The sequence below is a fragment of the Meleagris gallopavo genome, chromosome 4 (genome assembly GCF_905368555.1).
Source record: "Meleagris gallopavo chromosome 4, MGAL_WU_HG_1.1, whole genome shotgun sequence".
Taxonomy (NCBI): Eukaryota; Metazoa; Chordata; class Aves; order Galliformes; family Phasianidae; genus Meleagris; species Meleagris gallopavo.
Window position 1 is genome coordinate 12,978,750 of NC_139407.1, and position 25,755 is coordinate 13,004,504.

Sequence of the window (25,755 nt, forward strand, 5' to 3'; positions counted from 1 at the left end):
CATTATACGGAATTAACTAAAAATTCCTATAAATGTTGAAATAGATAATTATTTTAATACCCTTTTTTTTTTTTTTTTTTTTTCCTCTTAAACAGGCTTTTTGTGTTCAAGTATAGTTTATTCAACAAAAACAGCATTAAGCACTGATTCAAACACTTCATTTTTAACCTTATAGCCTAGAGCCCAGAACTGGTATGTACAGTAGATGAACATTCTATACCATAATAACACAACTCTTGATTTTAACACATCCAGTTAATTTTTTTAATAACCTTTTCTTCGTGCTACCAAATGTTAAAAACATCGTTAGTACTCAGAACATTTTTTCATCTTTTAAAGAAACAAGCAGTACCTGACCATGGAGACCGTTTTGAAAAAACTGTTGTCTATGCACATGGCTTTCATGCATTGTATGCATTTCATTGCACACAAATAATAGTATCTCAGCATAATAGCATACTGAACGTTTATATTCTAGCCTAAATATGATACAGGATTTCTTAAGTCTTACTTGCAGTACAAGAACTAGAACTCATATTTTAGATATGCAAGTGAAATATTATTGATTTTGCAATATTGTTTTCATTCTGAAATTGCTGAAACAGAACTCACAATTTAACTTAAAAAGATGTTCATTTATTTCATTATTTTTGCTTGCTCAGAAAATAAATTAAGTAGCAATTTGTGGGTCAATCTTGAACTACATAATGTACCATGAAGAAAGTTAGTTCCGAAAAAAATACTGACTTCTTAAAAATTGTTTTTAAATGGTAACAAAAGAATAGGATGTTCAAAATCATTCACATCACATAATCATAGCAAAGTTTAAAGCTACAAAATAATAACTTTTTTTATTGCTCTAACTCTCCAACATCCACTTTCACTAAAGACACAGTAATTTTACCTTCTATCACTTTTGTATAAGACAACAAAACTTTGTTCACCTTTAAATTTGCCAGCAGGACATTAATTCAAATCACCAAAGTAAAGTTAAGTATATTCTAATTCTCAAAATATCGTTTAAAAAAAAATTATTTACCTTGGCGCAGAGCTTCCCCAGGCTCCATGCTTGTCTGTAAGAATGTTGACAATTTTCTGTATTAGCTGAGTTGCAGTCACTTGGTCTCGGTACTTAGCTGCTGTTATCAAATGATGGCACATTTTTTCTTCTTCCCGTTTGTCAGCGGAGTACTGGGCACACAGTGACTAAAAAGAAAACAAAGACTTTACTACTTTGCACTGTAATCATAGCATCTTTATGAACTTTAAGCACATCATAATTGATCTCTTTTACAAAACCCCTGAGAAACAGGAATTAACCCCATTTTACAGGTTTGAGAATTGAGAATTGCCCAATGTCTGTTCATTGAGCCAAGCAGAGGATCTTGGTTTGTCACGAATTCTTTAACAGCGTACCATACACAATTAAGATTTGAAAAACAACAACTTGTTAGTGGTCTGATTGCACATATAGGCATAATCACTTATTTTACAGCAAAGTGAATAGTATCATAAAACAAAGAGGCAAGTTTCAGAATAAGGAATGCCAGCTAGCTGCCTATTCCATTTCTATGACTGTCCATTAGATTTGAGAAGTGAACCATTTGCTATTAATTATATAAATGGGCAGCTGTAAAAACTATGGATAAAATCTGCATATCTTCAGTTAGGCAGGAGACTAAAAGCATACGAAGACCAAACTGTCTTCACCAGATGGACTCCTTACGTTGAGCATATTATCAGGTCAGAATGGGAAAGCTAATTTTTTTTTTTTTTTTCCCTGTACTACACCTATTGTATAAATATATTCTATATTCGAAGGGACTGAAAGTCTAAACCTAACAAATAAGAACTGAAAGGCGCACACAAACTGAAACTACAAAGATTCTCTACTTCAATGTTTTCCTTTTTTTTTTTTTTGTTGATCATCTGAAAATGTTTCTGTTAATACAGAACTCAAAATAAAGGGCACCACATTCAAATCCCCCTCTTATCAAACCAATGAAGACACAAAACAAATTCAAATATTGACAAGGAAACAACAAAAGCTTTTCCCTACTTCAGCACTCCCTGTTTCTAATTTCAGTTTTCATCTGGCAATTCCACAGATCACATACGCCAGGCAAAGCATCAGCCTTTGTCAATGATTGGATTACTCTATGATCTAGTTAGTAGAATGGACACAAATGTCTGTCTAAGAACAAAAAAATTGCTTTTTGTTTGTGAAGCACAGCTGATGCAGTCACTACTGTAATTATTGCTCAGAGCTTAGATAACAGCACAGTATCATAACATTTTTTATGTTTAAAACAGTAGCAATGCTATTCTCTATATAAATCTACCTACTTAAACTATTGCAAAGAAGAAAACAGGCTGTGAGTTTTGAGTATATATATATATATATATATATATATATAAACACATTACATACAAAAAACATACTCCAGTTATATGAAGTGAAGGAAAGAGAAAGGAAGAAATGCGGATAACACTCAAGTAAAATAAAATTTGGAATAGTGTAGATTTTCATTGGATTAAAAAAAAACAACAAAGTATCAACAGATGAACGCATTTACATTTTAAAAACCTCTTTTGACAATTCTCATGTATTTATGCATTTCTTTGTAATTTTTCACATATCTTAGAACAATGCTCACCTGATGAGCAGGCATCCAGAAAGACAAGAATATGCAGCTGACTTTCCAACTCAATGAGATATCAAAAACCTGCTTTTGTAGTCACACGTGAAGCACTCTGCCACTCTCTTCATAAAAATATAATGTGGATAAATCATAACCAACACTATACAAGATTTTTCTATCTCTTTATAAATACAGCTGTCTTTTCCAATACATCAATATCTATTTTGCACCCATTATGATTCTGTGTACTTTTCAGTACTTTGTAAATGTTTCATAAGCTGTTATTTTTAAAGTTGCTTGAAAGGGTAAAATTCTAAAAACAAGTGTATAAGGTAAGCTAAGTAGTAAAACGTTTTAAAGTGCTCTTTAATGGATCCTCCTTTACAATTTGAACAGCAACTTTTCATATCTGACATAAAATCCATAGATATAAATCACATTAGAGGGTTATTCTTTCCCCATTATCAATCTCTGTCTCTTTATGGAACATTAAAGTCACATTTGACCTTAAAACATGATAAAATGGAAATCAAACTAGAATGTTTTGTAAAAGATATAATGAACTTGTACCTCTTTATTAAAAAAGTCTCTTTACGATGTGATCTTGAACACATCGCTCATTAAACACCAAAGATTTTCAGAGTGCAGGTGTGACATTCAAAAGAAGGGAAAATTGTATTTTGTTGTCCTGACAGCTGCCATGAAAACAGAATCAGACTGCTACAAAACTGAAATGTATAGGAATCCATTTTTCAGCAATTTCATTATTTAATATTAATAGAAAATCACAACTACCTGCCAGAACAGAAAGACTCCCAGCATGCAACAATCCCATAGAACTTTCACATCAGTCCAGGACGGACTCAACAAACAAGAACAGAAAGAATCTGGCATTTGCACAGTTACTAATGTTAAGACCTCAGTTTTGCGAGAACATGGCTTATCAGGTTACATCCTCCCAGAATGCCTAAGGATTTTGTTTTATTTATTTACTTACTTTAGGAACTACAAACAGAAACCCAAAATTTTATTAGCAAACAAAAATTAACCTCAAGTGAATTCAAAAGCCGCCATCTTCACTGGAAGTTCAATGGCTTTTGCTGACCTATTCTTCACAGTATCCAATCATCATCTTTATTTTGTTACTCACACAGTCTAATTCACAGAACTATCCTTTCCCCAATATCCTTTAATTGATCTCTTTGATCACATAAGGGACTTCTCAGTTGTTCAGTGCTTCCTACTCACTATATACGCCAAATATTAAAACAAATTAAAAAAAGATCATAGAATCGTTTGAGTTGGAAGGGACCTTTAAAGTACATCTAGTCCAACTCTCCTACATTGAACAGGGACACCTACAGCTAGGTCAGGTTTTTCAGAACACAGTCCAACCTGACCTTAAATGTCTCCATTTAAGAGGCTTCTTCCATCACCTCTACTGGCAATCTGTTCCACGGTCTCACCACCCTTATTGCAAAAAAAATTCTTCTTACATCCAACCTCAATCTCCATTCTTTCAGTTTCAAGCCATTTCATTTTACCTTAATACAAACGACCTTGCTAAAAAGCCTACTTCTTTCTTATAGACCCCCTTCAGATACTGGAAGGCCGTTCCCACGTCTCCCCAGAGCATTCTCTTCTCCAGGCTGAACAACTCAAACTCCCTCAGCCTGTCCTTGTAGGGGAGGTGTTCCATCACTTGGATAGTTACTCTGGATGTGCTCCAGCAAGTCCACATCTCTCCTATACTGACAACTCCACACCTGCACGCAGTACTCAGCTGAGGTCTCACCAGCGCAGAGTAGAGGGGCAGGATCACCTCCCTTAACCTGCTGGCCACACTTCTTTTGATGCAGCAAAGGACACAGTTGGCTTTCTGGGCTGCGAGGGTATATGTCTGGCTCATGTCCAGTTTGTCATTCACCAGTACCTCCAAGTCCTTTGGCAGGGCAGAGCTTAACACTTTCATTTCCCAGCCTGTACTGATAATGACCCAGGTGCAGGATCTTGTGCTTGGATTTGTTGAACCTCATGAGGTTTGCAAGAGCCCACTGCTCAAACCTGTCTAGGTCTCTCAGAATGATATCCTGTGCCCTCAGGGGACCCACAGCTTGGTGTCATCTGCAAACTTGCTGACGATTCGCTCAATCCCACCATCAATGACACTGATGAAAACACTGAAGAGCACTGGTCCCAGTAATGACTCCCAAGCATCACTCGTCACTGATCTCCATCCAGCTGACCACCACCATCTGTGTGGGTACAATCTCACAAGCAATACTTCATCCATCAAACAGACCACCCATCAAACCCGAATCTTTTCAATTTGGTGAGAAGGATGTTGTGAGGGATCACATCAAAATCCAGATAGATATTAGCTTGTCCACTGATGCAGTTATGCCATCATAGAAGGCCACTAGGTTGGTCAGGCAGGTCCTGCCATTTGTTGAAGCCACGCGAGATGTCTCACATCTCCTCTCTTTTATGTGCCCTAGCATTGCTTCCAGGAGGATCTTTTTCTCTCTCCTTTCTGACTCAAGTAATCCAAGATCCATCCCAAAGTAACCAGTCACACTGAACTGTTCAGAAGGCACTACAAAATCTGCCCATTTCTTTGCTGCATTTTTTCATCCTATCAGCTAACACCTGGCACATAATACCACCAAATCCTAACAATTCAATTAAAAATAAAAATCCAGGTTGATTTCATTTGTCCATTACTAAAACACTTACAGTTTCAATTCTTTGTTAATATTTGATCTTTTGAACTTGCAATATGCATCCTGTCAAGCTTTATTATGTTTTAAAATTAGATACACAGTTGCATGCAAATGAATTAGCAGACCACCCTTCCACTACTGCTCTGGCCAACACTATCTTGTTTATGAGCTTGGGAAAGCATACAATAAAAGTATGATCATAAATGTACCGTGAGACAACTGCTAAGTCACACTCAGGATGAAACAAGAAATGCTGAAAGAAGAAAAACATATTTCATATATCCTCTCCATCAGTTATCTGTTAAAAAAAAAAGTGGCTGCTAAAGATTTATACAGGGCAAGTTTATTAAACATATTTCTTCAACACAGCATGGAGCAGAGAGAAGACTCTTGTTTTGTATCCCTTCATCCAGGATTGAACATGAACCTTTTCTGCTGCACCATTAGAACAGAGGAAAACATGTTTTTTCCTCTTTCCCATTCCCTGCAGAGAATAAGCTGAAGGCTATTAGGTTATGTGAAGGCTTATTTTTGAGGAACAGTAATTCTAAAGGGGCATAAGGTCATCCAAAAGATAAGTTACAGATACAAAAATACAATACACTCTGTATGCAGACTATTACAAAATAAGAACAAAGTGTATTAGTGTATGCTGCCAGTCTGTATTTCACTGAAGGGGTAACCATTCTGGTGCTTTCAGAACAGTTTTATCTTTGATCTTTATGAAGATGTCAAATAAATCCAAAAGTAAAGGACTTCCTTTGAATGGTAATATTTGCATGCACAACTTTGCAGTTCCAAAATTATGTGATGATTTCTACACTCTATGCCCTTTTTAATAGTGTAAGTTGTTTAAAATTAATATTGTACTTTAAAAAAAAACAACTTTATTCAGCAATTCAGATCACTGAACACTTTGTATATATCAATTCCTTTGTCTAATTTGGCTAAAATCTACTTGCTTTCTCAACAATCTGCCTCTGAGAGTGTCCCTTAAGAGGAAAAAGTCATCCACAAGATAACGCATAATCTTGCCACTAATGCAAATTCCCAACAAATAAGGTTATTTTAGGAAATGAAGGAGCTTCTCAACCCTCTGCTTTCAAAGATCTTTGCACTTGACCTCTGACCTGAAGTTTAAAGTCTGGACTAAAAATGCTACCCTGGGAAATCTTACCAAGACTCCTGAATAAGACTTAGAAAAATGAAAGCTTAAAACCTCAACAGCGAACAAAAGTCAACCAATGACAACGTCTGACAGCCACCGTGAATTCTGAAGTGATGCCTCTGTCATCCAACGACTCAAAGTATTGATTTCTCTCAGCATGAAAAAAGCTTAAGCCAATGAAATAGATATAGCATCATCCCCCCGATAATAGCCATCAAGGTTAACACCAGCAGAACACTTATCAAAGTATCTCTTCTATTTCTTCTTGTTTTAATGGACTGAACACAATGCAATGGCTTCTCATCACAGCAAACCTATGATTTTCCAAACCTTATTATCCACTTTCCCAGTCTCTTATCTGATTTGAAGATTAAAAAGAATCTGAATCTAAATCAATTGCTTCTAATATAAATACATAGCAAAACAAACAAACAAACAAATATATATATATAAATATATATATGTGTGTATATATATATATGTGTGTGTATACATATATATGTTTTATATATGTATATATATAAAATGTGTTTTTGTAGACATTCCTGGGGGGGGGGAGGGAAAGGGCAGGGAATCAACATGCCAAACATTCCTGGAGGAAAAAAATATACATACTTATTAAAAAATTGCAAGATGGAAAAAAATACAGTTGGCTTAAATCACACCAAAAAAACTGGTAATACTATGGTCATGAGCAGAAAGGAAAAAAAAAAAACCTACCACAGTCAGTTAATTTAGGTTAGTGATTAGAGAGAAAGACAAGGATCTCAAGAGACATCTGGTTTTAATCTGCACTGAGTCAACAGCTTTATTTTCTACCTTTAAATCTCATAGTAATAAGCTTTAGTAAACTCAACTAAACACTAGGCAATAGCAATTTTACCAAAATTGCATCTTAACATGAACCCTATTTAGTAGAGTAGGTAAATGAACCAAACTAACAAGAACTCAACTTACAATAAATAAAGAACAGAGAGAAGTAACATCAGTTTCATTCTGCAAAATCAATTTGCAACATACACATTTTTCCCTTTTTCTTTCTTTTTTTAATTTTGATGCTCAACTGAGGATATTCTTTGTTCTACAGTAGCATCCTTAAATCACAAAGACAAAGCTTTACACAAACAAGTAAGAGATCTTACTTCTTGGTAAAAATTGGGATATTCATATATGTTCTACATTATTTCAACATTCTAATTCCCTCTGCATCACTGCTAACCATTCTCATAAGCAATGTACCAAGACAAATGTTCTTTTTTAACCCAGGAAGCCATCCTTATAATATGTATGTATAAATGCTTTGCGTGCAAGTCTCAAAACAGACACTAAAACAGACACAGTCCTCTCTCCCTCATACGCAAATCCAGCTTACATCTGTACTCTCTTCATACTGCTTCTTACTTTAAAAACAGGCCAAGATTGGGCTACTTTGGGGTATTAAACTTGAGACCCCTTGCGTCATCTTCCAACTACAAAGCATTTGCCTGCAACCAGCAGATGAAGACATGTCAGCAACTCAAAACTGCCAGAAGATTAACACAGACTTCTAAAGGTGTAGTTGTCACTGGCCTAGGAAAACGTGCCAAGCCTACTTTCAACACTTCCCAGCTTTTCTTTCTGTTCAAACTAAAGCACCAAAAAATCCTTAACTGTGACTACCTTCTCTCCAACTGCATTGCTCTACTGAGACACAGTGAGGATCTTTGATATCTGAAAGTCAGGAAACAAACTGGCCCAGTTGTTTTGGCTCCAGCAGCCAAATATTTACTGCTCAAGAATTCTGATTTCCAAACATCCCTCTACTAGCTTAACTCTTCTACAAATTGCACCACTAAAACCCGGCACAAGAGAGAAGAAATTACTCTAAAACTTAAGCGAATTCAACTTCTGACATAACAAAAACAGAAAAAAATAGCCTGAACAATGCAGGTAGCAAGCAATAAGCTAAAACATCACCTGGAATCTTACTGCAAAATACCTTGTCCAATTTTGATCTCTAAGCACAGCTTCAGCATCAGTCTATAAACAAAGTGAAAACCATTTGTGTGAGATATGACTATTTAGTTTCCACAGCTACCAAAGACACAGTTATTTAAAAACTACTACAGTTAAATACTTATGACTTATGTTAACTGTCTCAACTTTTACCTTACAAAAACCTTTACATGCATTCCTGTGTAGGATTCATTGATGAAGAACAGAGAAATCACGTTCATTTCAGATATCAAGACATAAGGCATAATAGTTTCCTATCTTGCCATGACTGCTTGCACATCAGTGACAAACACCTCTCTAGTAAACCCTCGGTACTTTAGATACCAAGTTAGTTTCAAATCTAACTGGAGACTCCTTAAAATGTCAATTTTGATAAACATTTGTAGTTTGTCTTTCTACCTATTTGTTCTGACGACAGAATCTGTTGTTTCTGATAAAAGAATCAAAGGAATGTTTTGAAAATATTGTATTATGAATAGTAGCTTAGTATACACTTTAAGGCCTTAAGAAAATTAAAGAAACACCATTAGAACACAACAAAACCAAAGTATATACCGGGACAGTAAACGTGGCAGATCATCTATCATTCTACAGGATAGGTATCAGCCACAGGAGCTTTAAAAGTGTTCTGGTGCTGTATTTGGCAATTTTTTTGTGAGATTTCAGCTATGAAACATTCAGAAGTGAACATGAACTCGTGACCCAAGAGGTAACCTATTTGTCCCTTGCTAGCTTTTAACATGCTAGCCCCAAGAGCTAATTTAATAGACTTTATTTCTGACAGTTCAGGACCTTTTCCTCACACATGATCATCTTGACTCACACTGTTAAACAGAGCAAAAAAGTTTACTGCCAAAACTTTTCTCTCCTACATACAGGGAAAAAAAACAGTTTCTGTCATTAAATTATTATATATTCATCTGTATCTGCAGAAATACTTTCATTAGTCATTAAATGTTAAGGGTCTTTTCTTTTATCAGAGAATCTGTCAATTATAATCAGAGATTTTTATTCAAAAGTCTATTCAAAAATAAGATGCTCAGTGCTGCTAATCCACAAGTTTCTCCTCACCTTCACTCCAAGCATTATAGTAAACTAAGACTCTTCAGAAATATATTCTTTCAGAGATCAACTATTTTAAAAGCAGAATATTTTGATTAAGATGATGAAATGGCAAAGACTGAAAGAAATCCAGAAGCAAATGAGTAGGATGATTAAAGATGGCCTTTTACAGCAGCTGCTCTTTAGAACATTCCCAGCCATTTCCCTTGGAAACATGTTAAAGAGTCACAATTTCAGCTCCAGCTTAACCTCTGCCTTAACTTAAAGCCTCCTGTCAGATTCCTACAGCATTCAACTATGAAAAGCAAATTATTATATTTTTTTCTGCTGTGCTTCTTTTCAGAAGTCTATTTTTGTACTTCATTTCAACTTGTATATGAGTTTGAACAGTTGTTGTTGGGTTTGTGTGTGTGCATGCACAATTTATTCTTATGTATTTGCGTAACATCGTTTTGAACTTTCAGAGAAGAATGAGATAGGTTTGTTTTTTTTAACTAACTATTCATAAAAGGTCCTACCACTTTCGAAAGGATGACATAGTGTCTCTAAAAATCGTTAAAGGAGAGTAATTTAATTTCTCATTAAAACTAACATATTATTTTTATTATTCATAAAAAGATAGTGCCTAAAATATTCTGACTATTCAGAACATGAGAAGGCAGCGGATTCGGTTTAATATAGAGCAGTCTGACTTAATATCCATTCATATAACTCTAGATCCTTAGACTGAGCAATATGGAGCAAGGCTAAAAAGAATAATAATAATAATAGTAGTAATAATAATAATAATAATAATAATAGCCGTAAAATTCAAATTTTCTTGATCACTTGATTTAAATGTGAATACTGAAACAATGCAAGAATCAGTACTGTAACTAACACAGATGGTATCATCAGAGAAATCGAGTACTAATTTACACCTCCCAGTTTCTACTAGAAACATCTTTTGTGCTTTCTGTTTAAAAAATGTAACATTAATACCCCATAAACATATTCAGTTATACAGGAAGAACACAACACATCCATTTCATGAGTTTTCTCTGTATTTCCCATTTCAGTATAGATAAAAGAACTTGTAAAATCTCCTATTCCAAGGTTCTGATGTTGTTATTGTCTAATTTTACTTTTGGCTTTGTTTCAGTTTTGCATGATGTTTTCTGCCTTCTCCCCCTCTACTCATAAACGATATGAAAGCATTTTAATATTGGCCCCAGATAATGATTATCAGCATGTTACATACAGCTGAACTCTTTAGATGTTGGTGAAAGGACACAATACAGACTACACAGCATGACTGTGCAAATCCTTAACTCGATTTCACTAACTGACTGATTCAGCATAAAATAACACTTACACATAACACACTTCAAGCAAGGAGCATGACAGCTGCACAGAATAAAAAAGCCACATCAGTACCAAGGATTTTGAAATAAGAATCTGGAATTTGATGTGAGCTATAGTTTGCTCGTTAACGTTATAGGTAATGAAAAAACATATGTTGACTAATCAAAATCACTAGCTTACACCAAGAATGAACACAAAGAAAATAAGCTACTAAAATTATTTAAAATATTACATGTAGAACTAACATAAGAGACAGTTATTGGACAAATAAAAGAGCCATAAAATGCATTTTTCATACTTGTTAACTTTGTTACATACTAGCCTATAATCTAGCTCCACTTTTGACAGTTCAAATTTCTGAGTAGCTTCAATCAACTGCTATTTTAAAATTGTTTTAGAAATTTTCCTTCCTCCTCTACCATATGAAATTACCTTGCAAAACAATGTTGGTCCAATGCTAGATTGGTGACGCTGCCTTCCAGACTATCGACAACTGCTTAAAAATTAAATATTTGAGGTTCCTAGCAGGTAATGCAGAAAAAAAAAAAGGAAGAATATTTTGAAGTCAGAATATCTGACTTTCTCTTCCATAAACATCTGATGCGTTCAGGACTAATGACAGGATAACTTAGAGATACCTGTGAGTGGCATATGTAAGATTCTCCCAGAGCACGCACAGGCAAGGAATGGCTTTGTCCCACTGATGGTAGTACAGAAAGGCTGCCCCACAGACTGCACCTCATGCTGTGAGAAAGATAGGGCAGCTCATGAGGTTTTGCCTGGACAGCTGTGTTACCACAGCAGGTGCAAACTTAACCCCATATGGGGAACTGCTGAAGGTTACGAAACCCTGACAGTATATTATAAACTTCTTATCCAAAATTATGACATAATTGGTTTCATAATTGCCATGTATTCTTTTTAACATAATAGCCCACACAATAACTGAGCGTTCTGTTTACTTCATCTGTCACCTTACCAAAAAGTATCTCAGGCAAGAATTAGTAACACCCACTAAATATAGACTGAAATTGATCTAGGGGCATCACACAACTCAGGACAGTATTACAATACTGAAATCTCATGTTCCCCCAAAGAACAAACATGGGAAAGGATAGAATAAGTGGGAACATCTCAAAAATCTCTTATAAAATCACAGAACAGCCTGAGTTGGAAGGGATCCACAAGGATCATTGAGTCCAAGTCCTGGCTCCACACAGACCACCCAAAATTCAAACCCTACATCTGAGAGCATTCTAAAAATGCTCCTTGAACTCCAGCAGTTCAGTGTTACGACCACCCACTGCCCTGGGGTGCCTGTTCCAGCATCTGACCACATCTGGTGAAAAATCTTTTCCTGACACCCAACATTACATATCTCCATCTTTGTTCCCTCAGGTCCTGTCATTGTCATCAGAGAGCAGAGATCAGTGCTGCCCCTCCGCTCCCTGTGAGGAGCTGTAGGTCGCCATGAGGCCTCTCCTCAGCCACCTCTTCTCTTGGCTGAACAAACCAAGGGATGTTCTCACTCTTCAGCCCTTCATTATCTTAGAGAGCATCCAAAGGAGAGCTATGAAATAGTTTTATGTCTTTCTTATATTTTGGAACCCGAACTTGTGCACAGTGCTCAAGGTGAGGCTCCACCACTTCAGAGCAGGAAAAAAGGTGGGAAGGAAAAGGGGAGTAAGGAAGTTATTAGGAAACCCATCTTGTTCCTTCTGTGAAATAGAAAGCAACAATTTGTCTTTCCTAACAGTACAACTCTTTAAGGATCGACTATAATACTTACAGTAGGACTTCAGATAAACAGTGAAATCCGGAGGTCTCTGCAAGTCACTTCACATCTTCCTCAACACAACGATCACCTGAAGCCTGACTTAACTGACTGAGCTTTCTTTTCATAATCTAAGACCACCTATTTACAGAGTGACTGGCCCAATTTTTCTGTTGGCTAAGTGAAAGAATGAAATCAGCAGGTGAACACTTTCTGTAAATATTTCTGTGAAAAATGAGATAAAATGAGAAGAAAAAGATTCCAAAAAACCTATTATTGTGATTCCCATTTCAAAGCTAATATAGGAAAGCTAAGATGACAAGATTCTATATGTCACTCCTATCTCACTGCTCTGCAACATGAAAAGACCTTTCAGTTACTACCAAGAAATCTGATTAGCGTAGTGTTGTTTCCTTTCCTGGAAAGCTGTTGAGGTCTACTCAGAAATAAAAAGGCTACTGTTACAAATCATTAATAGGAATACCATCCACCAGAATTTTTGCACCATACATGTCCACCCATTGGACATAAAGCATGATGTTTTACAGGAGAAGAAATCTTGTCACAATTTATTTGTAAAATTCCTTAAACAAGTACTTTCTCTTCACAATTATCACTCAGAATTATTTCAGCAAAGTAACATTTTATATTTAGAACAGAGTATTCTAAATGAAGAAATGAGCATTTCATTGAAGACATATCAATTCAGGACAAACTATACTGCTTTGTCTTCAATAATATTCAAATAAAGAGGAAATAATCTATGTGATTAAGAAATAAAAGTAACATTGAAAACATTTATCTTAAATGCCTTTGGATTCTATTGATGATCTTACCACCCATTAGCCACCAAAACTGATAAGCAACCTTCACACACATAAAAAAGTAAACCCACATCAAACAAACTTTATCATTCAGAAGTAAATGAGGAGACTGTTTTAACACCAAGATGAGACCAAACATACTACCAGCTGTTTATAAACAAGCTAACAAGTATAGCAATACCTTCTATAGATCAACGTAAGTTATCAGTAACTTCTACAGACAGTATTCTATGGCTTTCACATACATCCTAATCTGGTTTTGGGATTGCACATCTACATGAAGACACTTATTCTCACTTTGCTTTATTGCAATACCAGCATGCAAGCACTTGGACTAAATCCATTAGATAAAAAGGAACTTTATATTCCAAAGCCGTTACGGTTCAGAGTATTAAAATATGTATGTAGGAAGATGCACACACAACTAATATTCAGCTACATGCAGTACTTCAACAGGTCGTTTAAAAAAAAAAAAAATGTTTGCAGGTATGCAAACATGTAAACAGTGGATTTTCAAACCAAAAACTACAGAATAAGAGAGCTTCACAGATTTCCTTCTAAATTTTCATTTTAAACATCAGTCATTAGAAAAAATGGACATTTTTACATTAACACCCTAGAACCTATACACAGCAATCTATACTGGCAATTTCAGAACTTCAAAGGCATCGCAGGAAATTCAGTCAAGTTGGCTCATTTAGCCCAACAACATGAAGTCAAGTCAATCATACGCAGTATTTGTAGTTCAAGTTCTTTTGCCAGGTGAAGGAAAGAACTAAACACGTAGAAATTAAACTGATCTAAAATAGAGAGAAAATACGCTACAGTTTTGTGAAATCTATTGTCATTCCCACTATAAACAAGCTTCTCACATAAAAACTATAAAAGCAAGTGAAATTGTATTTAAGAGAATATCCAAAGATACTGCCAGAACACTGTCAAATATTTCAAAGCTGTAAATGGGAATATATTGGATGAAAAGTTAACACCCATTTAGCAAGCAGATGCATATTTCATCCTTAATGAAGGCCTGAAAAGAAGAGTTCACTTTATTCTGAATGCAGGTATCAAAGCAGATTTCACAAAGCAACACAGGCGCATCATCTAAGGATCTTTTTCACATTAAGAATCCTATTAGAAGGAAAACACTAAAAGGTAATTGAATTTCCCTCAGTTATCTTCATCTCTGTCAGCTCCTGCTACAATAACTTACTCTCCAGAGCAGAGATAACTCAATTCTGTCCAGCAAGCATATGTTATGAATCTCCAAAGCAAACTTGTCTAAATCATTCTGGTCCTCTATCAAGGTTGGCTGTGAATACGAACTCTGACAGAAAGCAAACAAATTTATTTTTATCTTTTCAATAATTCACTTCTCTGTGCCTTGATGGAAGAATCTAAGGCACAAATGTTCCCAGTAATTCCGGAATTAAAAAGACTGGTTGAAAATATTTTATATGGAACTTAATGCTATTATAAATGGCTTGATTCACCATTCTGTTCTAGCAGAAACAAAGAAGAATGACACAGAATGTCACAGTACTTTCAGGTTCCTGTAGGAATAAAATAACCAGAAATGTCGTATTTGCCATTTTTTTTTTCCCCCATTCAAATAAACATTTTCACATTAACTTTCTAAATAACAACAACAAAAATCTATTTCAGTAAAGCTCTTAAAAAGATCAGTAAGTGCAAATTCTTCAACGATGCGAGCGTTATTATATATATTCAGTTAACACGTCATTAAAACTTTAGGAAGATATAATCTTGATCAACATCACAAAAAAGAACCAAAACATAAAGCAGCCAAAAGGAAGATAAATAGCAAGAATCAGAACAGTTCCTTCCCAAAAAAGGAGGAGAGAAAAGAAATTAAGATTCCAGTCAAATTTTAATATTAGTTGTACAGTACTTATCTGCTGTTTTTAGGTTGTATAATATAAATATTAAAAACAATCTTAAGAATTGAGTGAATAATGGAGTGGAAAAAAAAGGTCGTCGCTGATACTAATTTATTCAGATTTGTAAAATCATGAAAGAGCTGTGAGAAAGTGGAGCAGGATCTTGGAAGATCAAGTAATCACAGTAACTAAAAAGTACGGAAATTTCAGCATAGGTAAAAGAAATTTAGGAGAGTAGCTGATTTTAGATATAAAATGATGGGCTCTGAGTTCATTTTTATCTTCACTCCCTCCTTCATTGTAATAATAAGATTTTCAGTAATCATGAGAAAGAGTTTTATGAAAACATCAGCCTGGTATGGGATAATAAACACGCAGTGTTTATTAAAAAAAAAAAAAAGGAACAACTAAGAAGAGAGAATGCACAAAACATATGAAATGCCATGCGCTGTTTTGAGTCTTCCACCAGACAATACAAAAGAACTGAGAAACATTTTGGAATCACTGCTGTAGATGAAATAACAATGTAACACTAAACTTTTTAATCACGTTATATATATCTATTAATCATGTGATATATAGAGCACTTTCTAAGCAAATTTGTAGGAACATGTTCTACAACTAATTATAAGATTGGACAGAGAGAGTCAGTGAGAAGCAACAGCCAAAGAGAGGGCAAGTGCATACTGAAGAGGCAGTACATGAAAGTTTCCCAAGGGGCTGGTAAGCTTTTGAGGCAAGCAATCCTGTTGAATCTGAAAAAAAACTATCAATTCAGAACACCACAGGTCTGCTGAATCTGTATACCATGACTAGCACACACTAGTTCCAGCAGCAGCTTGTGTTACTCAAACAACATTGAAGAGAGATGGATGCTCCGTGCAGACAGCGTTACAGGTTTATGTGCTTTATAAAGATATATACAATGTGTATCATCACACAAATACATATATATGATGAAGTAAAAGAACATTTGAACTTCATCCCTGAAGCCACTGATATACCATTAAAATCCTTAACTTACACTTGTAGTATACAGTAGGAGTCAGCTTTCCTACTATTACTCCAACAATAAATAGTTAAGTAAGTGTTAGGGCTGTGTGAAGTCATCAGCTCTTAGCAAATAGCTTTACTCTGTTAACAACAGCAGAGTGAACAGAAATATTGGTTGTCTGCCTCCACATCAGTTATAGTTCCTACCAAGAAAAAGGCATTTTGCAACAGAAGTATGAAACTAAGAGGCCAGTAAGATTTGCAGATAACTCAGGGAAATTCTTTGCTACAGGACGTTGCCATAACAAAGTCTACATGAATTCATCATGCAAATAGGGAAATTATCCCTTAAGGGTTACAGAGCACAAGGCTATCATTACTGGCACAGCAAGAATCAGAAGTCACTGAAGGGGTAAAGTGTAGAAGTGTATTCAGGAAAAATGCTACTGTGTTTGCACTTTTAATAAACTCTTCCTTAAGTATCCACTGTTTGAGACAGGATAATAGACTCAAATGAGTGCATTTAATCTTACTCGTGCATGTTCCAGCAGGAATTAATCTTCCAAGAACAGACACGGAGTAGAACTAGTAGAGTATGCACACACCATTTTAGACAAAAGATGGACTAGCAAAAGGAAGATGTGATAAATAGTATGTTAGAAAAATACAAATAAGAGCAGCTGCAGAACAAAAAGACTTCTGAAGCCACAAGAAAAACAAAGAAATATATGTTGAATACACATAACAGGAAATTTAAAAAAGGCTAGAGTAGAGCAGAGTGCACAAGCCCAATCTACCAGCTGAAATAGTAAGTAAAAACCCTTATGGACATTCCAATCCTCCAAATCCAAAGATTTCTTTGTGACCTCGATGCTCCAACATAAGAATTGCTTTAACATAAAGTATTTCTGTTTAGGTCAAACCGATCTATGATACAGGAGAGATGTATACTGGCACCTGTGTTGCTTCTGGAAAGCTGAACAAACCCTAACACTGCTGTATAGAAGGTACGCATGTAACGCACATTATCTTTGGACCGAAATTTTAGAAGAAATTCTACAATCAAGCACAACAGGATATCTGCTTAGTTAATGCCAGAAATTTATAGTCTACATACATTTCTATTGTTGAGGTCTCAGCATTTTAGAATCGCTGCTTGGCATGAGCTTCCATAACGCCTGTACATAAATAATAAATAAGGTAAACACTACTGATTTATTTTTCATGAATGGGTGAGAACAACAACGTTCCTGATGGGAACATCTAATTTGAAGCTAGATAGTTTAGCTGTCATATCATGAGCATTAAAGGATGCAGACAAAACATTTTTTAGACAGCACAAAAGCCTGTATAAAAAGATACAATATTAAGGGCTTCAAAGGAAATGTATGCCTCCCATCAAAAAGCTTTTTAGAAGACCAAAAATGCTGGAATAGTTAAACTGCAGAGAAAGTAAGGCTATAAGAAAATGTTACTCTTCAAGAAGTCTGTTCAAACAAGGAAAATAGAAAAATATGTCAAAATCTCGCATGTTAGGCTTAAAAAGAGAAAGAAGCAGGCCATAAGAGTTAGAGAAATACTTGTATAAAGGCATGAAAGGTAGTAGTAAATCATTTTTGAAACAAAACAGGAACAGTAAGCTTGCTATGGTATCTGTATAGCTAATAGATAATCAAAGGATAAAAAAGAGCTCTCGGAACACAAGACCATCACAGAGATGTGCTAGTAGAGGAGTCACACTAGACAATCAGCAAGTGACCAACTGTCAGTTGCTAAACAGTATTCACCCACATGATGTAGAATAACATCGGGATGAAAGCAGCTGAGCCATTAGCTGCAGTTTTCTTCTTCAGGTTGCCACGGTGCCAGAAAAATTAAATGTGCCAAACAGATTCCAGAGGACAGCAGGGAACTAGAAGGTAGTAACTCTGAAAACTATAAAAGAAAAACTGGTGGATGTGTTTAAAAAGGCAAACAATGAAATAAACACATTGGCAAGAGTCATCATGGCTTCTGTAAAAGGGAGTCATGCTTCATTAGATTTCCTAGTATCACAGGGGATGCCAACAAGAAAGATCCAATTCATAAAGTCTACTGCTTGAATGCTAGTAAGATATTTAAAGAAATTCAAATCACAGTAGAAGGAACACCCTCATGTGGATAAAAAAAACTTATTAAGACATAGGAAACAAAACAAAACAAAACAACAGTTTTCAAAAAAGGAGGGAAATCAACAGTTGAATCCCACTGTATTATTAATCATACTGCAGAGTGAAAGAGGTGCCAAATATTCTTGGTAGTTCTAATTCATAGAAGTGAAAACAAGAACCAAACATGAAAAACACTAATACAGTGACTGGGAGACAGAACAATACATGAAATCCATGCAAATCATTGTCTAAAATGTGACCCCTGCCATCTGGTAGAACTGGGGAAACACTGTTAGATAACTGCACTGATCTTACACTAAGTATCTGGTATTCAACTGTTAGAAGCAAGATACAAGTTTGATGGACTTTTGGCCCAGCCCACTACAGATACTCTACAGTGCAAAGACACAATTCATCTCTGAAGTAGAAGAGAAAAATTATTAATACAGATACATAAAAAAAGGCATAGAATTTCCAAATGGACTGTATTAACATCATAAATGACTTTGGATTTTCAGTGCTCTAAGCAAAGTCATTCAAAGCTTACTACCAAATTGTTTCTTATCTCAGAAAACTGGCAGAATCTTTGATTCTAAAATGCATTAATAAGATGTTTGATTATTTGAGCAATTCCCATAACAAGTCAGACTTCACAAAGAATGATCTGTGATAAGCAGAACATGTGTGTGCAAAACCTGCACATATTACTAACAGATCAGTCATACATAATTTTGTGGTTGATTTCCAAACACACGACCTCCCAATTTAACTTATTATGTCAGTGCTGAAGAGGAAATGTTACACAGTATAGATTAAATTTTGCTCCTTTCTTACCGAGTATGATTTTACTCTGAGAATTATTCATTCAAAAATTTTAAATGACAAGTTTGAACTTGAGCTTTATTTAAAATTTGTAATTAAAAACCAAAATCAACAAATTGAAACCATTTCTAATGAAGTACTGTTTAGACATCGTTTATGTTCACGAGTCTTTTAAGCATACGACAATAAAAAAACATCTGTTAGACTTGTAATTATGTACCTCAGAATAAAAATAAAAAATAAAAAAGGAAAAGAAAACCAACAGTTAAGATGCACAGCTGCAGCAAAAAATAAGTTCAAAAGGAATCATAGAATGGCCTAGGTTGAAAAGGACCACAGTGATCATCTAATTTCAAATGCCCTGCAATGTGCAGAGTCACCAGCCACCAGACCAGGCTGCTCAGAACCACATCCAGCCTGGCCTTGAATGCCTCCAGGGATGGGGCATCCACAGCCTCCTTGGGCAATCTGCTCCAGTGTGTCACCAGCCTCTGTGTGAAAAACTTCCTCCTAATATCTAACCTAAACCTCAGAAGGCAGAGAACAGCAGAAGCATGTAACACTACTCTCCCTTTTATTAATTACTCCAGTGTCCTCCAGTGCAGGGAAAAACTATGAAACAGAAGTGGTCACAAGAACTGAGTCTTCAGCTACTTCTGTCATAGATTTATTTATTTATTTAAGGTTTCCAGAGCCTACAGATGCAAAAGAAGAACTCTGGATCATATTCTGTTCATCCTTGCAGGACTAAGAAGAGTACATCAATTAAATTCAGCAATAATCTCTTACGAAAATAATCAGCTGTATCAGTATGTTCATTCGGGGGGGTGGGATGGCTTAGAAAGTTTTTAAAACAAAGAAAGGTTGATCATTAGCAGCAGAGGAGAAATAAGTAGACGTAATACATATGTAAAAGGTCATTAAAAGAAGTTGAAACCTCATGGTTAATAACGTAAAACAATGTGCAGAAAACAGACTCATAACCTCATGACATACCTGAATAATTTACAGTTTACAATGAAATGAAACATAGCATAGATTATAAAATGTGGAAGAGTTTCAATGTGATATTACTAAGAACTATGTATTAATTCTAAGCAATAAACTTCATTTGCATCAGAAACCAGAAGGTTATTATATGAGATGACTATGGTAATTTTTTTTTTTTTTTTTTTTCCATATTCAGTAGATTTGAATCCTGTATTTATTTCAATTTTTTTTTTTTGAGCAGTTGCAACAGCTGTTAGAAATATTTAATTAGTTAAATAATTTTTATCAACTCATTTCCATAAGCACTTTCTACTATTTAATTATTCTTTTAAAATGTTAAGCAAAACAAACAATTCCTATAAAAATTGAAATGCGTATAAAGTGCTAAAAAGAATGAACCATAGATGTTCATTCTTGCTTAGCTGAATAAATACATAGCTTCTGCATTTGTAATGTTCAGTAAGCAGTAAAATAACACAATTAAGCTTAATTTAATGTCTTCACAATCTCTTCACGTCTCAAACAGTTTGCATTACTTGCCAAAAACATCCAAAAACTGTAAAGAAAGCAACATCATTTCTTGTGAATAGAGCAGTTATAAAATAATGTTTCTGTTTCTGCTTCGGAAACAAAAATATCCTTGATACTACTCAGACGTATTGTATTTTGATTTAAATGTGGGTAAAACAAAAAAGATTGTCAGCATACCAGTGCAAGCTTTCATTCCTTCTCTTCTCATCCCTTATTAAAACATTCTGTAAAAGAAACCACTTGCTTTTATCATCAATCAATACTTTATCCTCACAGTTCTCAGAGCACAGGAAACTGTGTTATGACGTTCAAGTGGAAAGTGAATTTCTCGTTTCAGTATCTTTGGAAACAAAAAACAAGAAAAATTCCCATCTCAGGAATATGAGAAATTTAAGTTTTCCAGTTTGGAACTTGCCAACAAGTTCCAGCAGTGCAAAAATGGTTAATCCTGTGATGGAAGAAAATATCTTCCATGCTCAGCATTATTGAAGAGTTTCCAATTTTTATATTACCTTAAAAATATGTTTAAAAATTCAAGTACAAACAAGTCTTCATTCTACAACATATGACGGTATAATGCCTAACCTGCTCAATGCAAATAGTAGTATTTGTTTAAAAATGTAAGTTTAACATAGATTAAGCCCATTTAAAAAGAAATCTGTAATGCTGTATTTTTGTGCAAGGATACATCTGTAACTCCTTAAGGTTCTGAAGATCAAGTGTGGTAACTTTTGGTTACATTACTACAGGAAGCCTCCAACTAGCCTATTATCTTCGTAAGTTCTGTAAAGATTCATTGCTGATAATGCATCATAGTAGACAGAATACCAATTGAAAGCATTCCAAAATACTATTTTTCCAATGAACAAGAGTGTTGAATAGCACTTCATATAAAATGATGTTGCAAGAGTCACAAAAAGGGTATTTGATACACAAGGTTTATAACAAAACAGCCTTTATTAAAAATACCAGAAAATTTTATGAACAGGGACACAGTCAAGGATTAAAACTTACTTTCTTTGCCAGAGTAACTACTTACTACACACAGAACTATCTATCATAAACAGAATTTCTAAATATACCAGGTTCCTTTCCATAATTCCTTAAACATCTCTCAAACATTGACTTAGGGATGTTCTGCCAGAACTGATTTGCAATAATTCATTACTTCCTCTGATCATCTAACATTTAACTCTTAATACACCTAAGGGGAAAAGGTGCAGGACACACAAGATTACCAATCAACTGAAACAGTGCATGTTGTTTTCTGAAAGGAAAAAAAAAAAGCCAAATGGCTCCAACCAAGTCCCTAGCAGAGCACTTCCCGTGCCTGGCAGCCTACTTCTGTCAAGGCAATACTCGTATTGAGATTCTTTTCTCAGCATGAGCCATAAAGTAGAACATTCAGTTTATTACAGCTAAACCACAGTCTATAAATTGATACTGAATAAGAATTCAAACTATGAGGAAGAGTGTAAGTCTTCCACATGAAAAAATATAATCGAACAGAAAAAGGCAACAAATTTTACAGCAGCTGGAAATGCTAGATTTAATTACTGAAGAGAAATCATGCAGAGAATCTAGCCGCCTATAATGATTTATAACAAATATAAAGGGAAAGTCACGTGAAATTCTCAGTTAATCAACAGAAATGACCAACAACAAGAATGCTAGCAATTAATGTTTCCAATTTTCATTACCTGTAAAACTAAGCAGTGAACAACAGTATCAGACAATATTTGTAAACTGACACTTTGAGGACGTAGATTAGTTTGCAAATTATGAAAGCAGTTAGATTTTATTAAAAATATCACCAAAGTTGTCACTGTTCCTCACAGACTCAGTAAGAATCTTTGATGGGTTTGGAAAATTTTCAGAAAATTCAGTGCTCTTCTACATACACAATTTGCTGCACTATGAATGGTTTGGAATAGTTTCTTCATGCGAATCTTTGAGGGGAGAAGAAAAACATTGCTAGAAGAATACCCTTCAAAAATACACAACTATTGAGATGTGGTATTACCAGTTTTGGCCAAAATTCAGTAGCACCATACAGCAGCAAATTAAATCTCTTTCAGAAAGATGCCTGAATACACTAGTCCTAAAGCACTTACTAGTTTACATATTTTAAATTCTATAAATATGTATATTCACACACAAATACATTAAGAGATTTATATAAGACAGGAGGCATATCCAAGGCAATGGGTGCATCTGTCATAAATTATAAAATAAAGTCAATTAGAGCACAAAAATTCCCTCCCCCTCCTCACACTAAATCCAATTATTCTCGTAGACCAAACTGCACCAGGCTGCACGCATAATCTAACACACAGTGCAAATCACCAGATTTTTCAAGGTCATTTCTAGAAAGCAGGCTAGGTGGTAACATGAAATAAGTTGTTAGAATTCAGGCATAAATAGGTTATTCTTCAGCATTTTCAGTCTACTAAAACTCAGGGTAAGAAAATGCCTACGAGATCTATGCATGGGACACGGTGCAAAATTTAAGGTTTTAGGTGTAAGACTATAAGACTATAACTGACATTAGAAATGCGCCCATTTTCCCATTCATGTAAAAACGTGTGCCCTGCTGCCATCTCCTTAAAGAAACGTGTGTAATATTGCTTCATCAGGCATGTTTGAGATTTAACAGCATTATAAAATTTTAAGCATCATAGCTCCCTCTATGACTTCTCCCTGTGTCTACATTCATAGACTTACTTATAGAGGTAACAAGTCAAAGTGCAGGTGAAGGGGAACCAGAAAAGTAAAAGAAATAAGATTGCTTTTTGACTGAATTCAGCTTAAGAATATTCTCTCACAACCAACTCCAAAATACTATTTTCTTTCTTTTATGTAATGCTAGCTTAGAAGACAAATATCGTAATTGGCTAGCTCATAATTCATTAAGCTACTTATATTATCTTCTACAAAATAATGTGCCACTAGGCAGTCAAGACAATGACTAGTCTTTGTCCAGACTGCTGAGCTATAAGAAAAGAGCTCAGCAGAGAGGGCAGGAGACTGCATCCTACTTGAGAGAAGATGAACAATTTTTAAAGCTTCCAGAGTGCAAGACTGCAGAAGCAAAGGAATTCTGCAATGCAAATAGAGACAGACTCCCACCGAAAGGAAGGAAAAGAAAAATCTCCAAGTCAAGATGACAGATGCCCTTCATGCCGGCAGATGTGCAGATGTTGTTGCTATTCAAGACACTAAGTTCCTTAAAGAGAAAGATCTGCCATGAAAAGATATAGGGATAGACATAATGATTTCTATCCAATTTTCTTCAGTCTAAATCTATCTCACTTAGGCATTCAGAGTTCCCTCTATATTTGAAGTGATAGCTCAAACTCAAATAGTATGCTAAAAACTCTTTCTTTGGAGACTCTTCTAGTGGCTTTGGTCATCCCATACTTTTGGAAGGGTACAGATCACCCCTGTTTAACTTGCGGCCTGCAGGCTGCATGCAGACCAGGATAGACAGTACCAAAAAGATTTTATGATTCGTGAAATTAAATCAAGTCATTCATAAAATCAGAAGGATAATTTGTGCCAGAACATAAGATTAAAAATTCATCCTTGAAAATAGCTTTTTACAAATGAGTTAAACATGTGTCTTCAAGGTGAAAATCAACTTATCTGTGCTATGTTTCAAACCACAAAAGCGCGTCCCAACACTGCAATAAGGTTTTAATAATGAAGCTGTCACTAAAATACCGTATTCATCGATAGTCTGTATTTACATGATAGAGCCCTATATTCCACATGTTTCCCACAAATACACACACATTTGTGCACAGTTTGCATCCGAAGGAAAAAAGTGAGCTGTTTATCATTCAGGGAGTTTCTGCCTAAATCCAGAGCAAAAGATGTCAAGTATGTCCCAGTCCAATGATTATTAGGGAATGAAGTAAAAAGATGCACTTTTCATCTCCACAGGACTGTCGCCAAACCCTTGATATAAGAAATGAAACACGCCTGCTATTTCACCACTGCAAAATGGTACTGTAGATATCTTACAACATCTCTATTTGCAGGAGGAGGTAACTAGCTCTAGATGAAGTGCAGATATGTTATTAAACAACGCACAGCTTGAATCCTGGGGCCAACATAGATGACCTTTAGAACATAAGCACTGTCTAAGACAAATATGCTTTCATCTTTGGGGAGTATTTTTTCAAGAAAAGATTTAAGAGAAAAACAGTTTAGGAATACGTTAAACATAAATGTGCCTTCAATCCCTTAATGCTTCATTTTAGAAACAAAACCGCAAGTAGTATCGCATGTCAGAAGAAAGACTAAGTACTTTTTAAGCAGAGTATTAGTGAATTTAGTGAGATTTAACTTCATTTTCATTAAAACATCCCAGTAATTACAGAACACAGAAAGGAGCTAAATTAAGTAACTAAGATCCAAAATTGGAGGTATGACTAATATGATTCTGAAAAAAAGTCGCGTATGTTTATTACAAGTCTATAAAAACCAAGCCCTATATTTTACTTTAGAATCCCTTAAGTGGGATGAAAATGCAAAAACATAACAAACCACACTGAAGCATGTGAAATATAAGTAAAAAGGTTTTAGAGATGAATTAAGTGAAACAGCAAGCTATAGAAAAAGAAAAAAAGGTAATCTCTTGTCTTGGGCTTAATAGGCCGTTATCATCCATCTTCAGTAAGACTGGAGAGAGAGAGAGAGGGTGCTTGGATTTGTTTTTTTTTTTCTTCCGGAGTTGTATCTCGACAGTGATTTTAAACAGCTTTAACATATAAAGTGATATTTGCCTCAAGGAAGAGAAGAGCATTGGTATGATACAATTTCTTCCTCTAC

General features: G+C 35.2%; 1 protein-coding gene across 6 annotated transcripts in view; it reads right to left on the bottom strand.

Annotated features, from left to right (window-relative positions):
• The window catches only part of LRBA (LPS responsive beige-like anchor protein), a 367,496-nt gene that overhangs the window by 215,748 nt on the left and 125,993 nt on the right, over nucleotides 1-25,755 (bottom strand). For all 6 annotated transcript variants that reach the window (XM_085222195.1, XM_085222196.1, XM_085222197.1 and 3 more), the window contains exon 37: nucleotides 1,040-1,206. In XM_085222195.1, coding sequence (XP_085078321.1) covers nucleotides 1,040-1,206 — 167 coding nt within the window. The remainder of the gene's footprint in view (nucleotides 1-1,039; nucleotides 1,207-25,755) is intronic.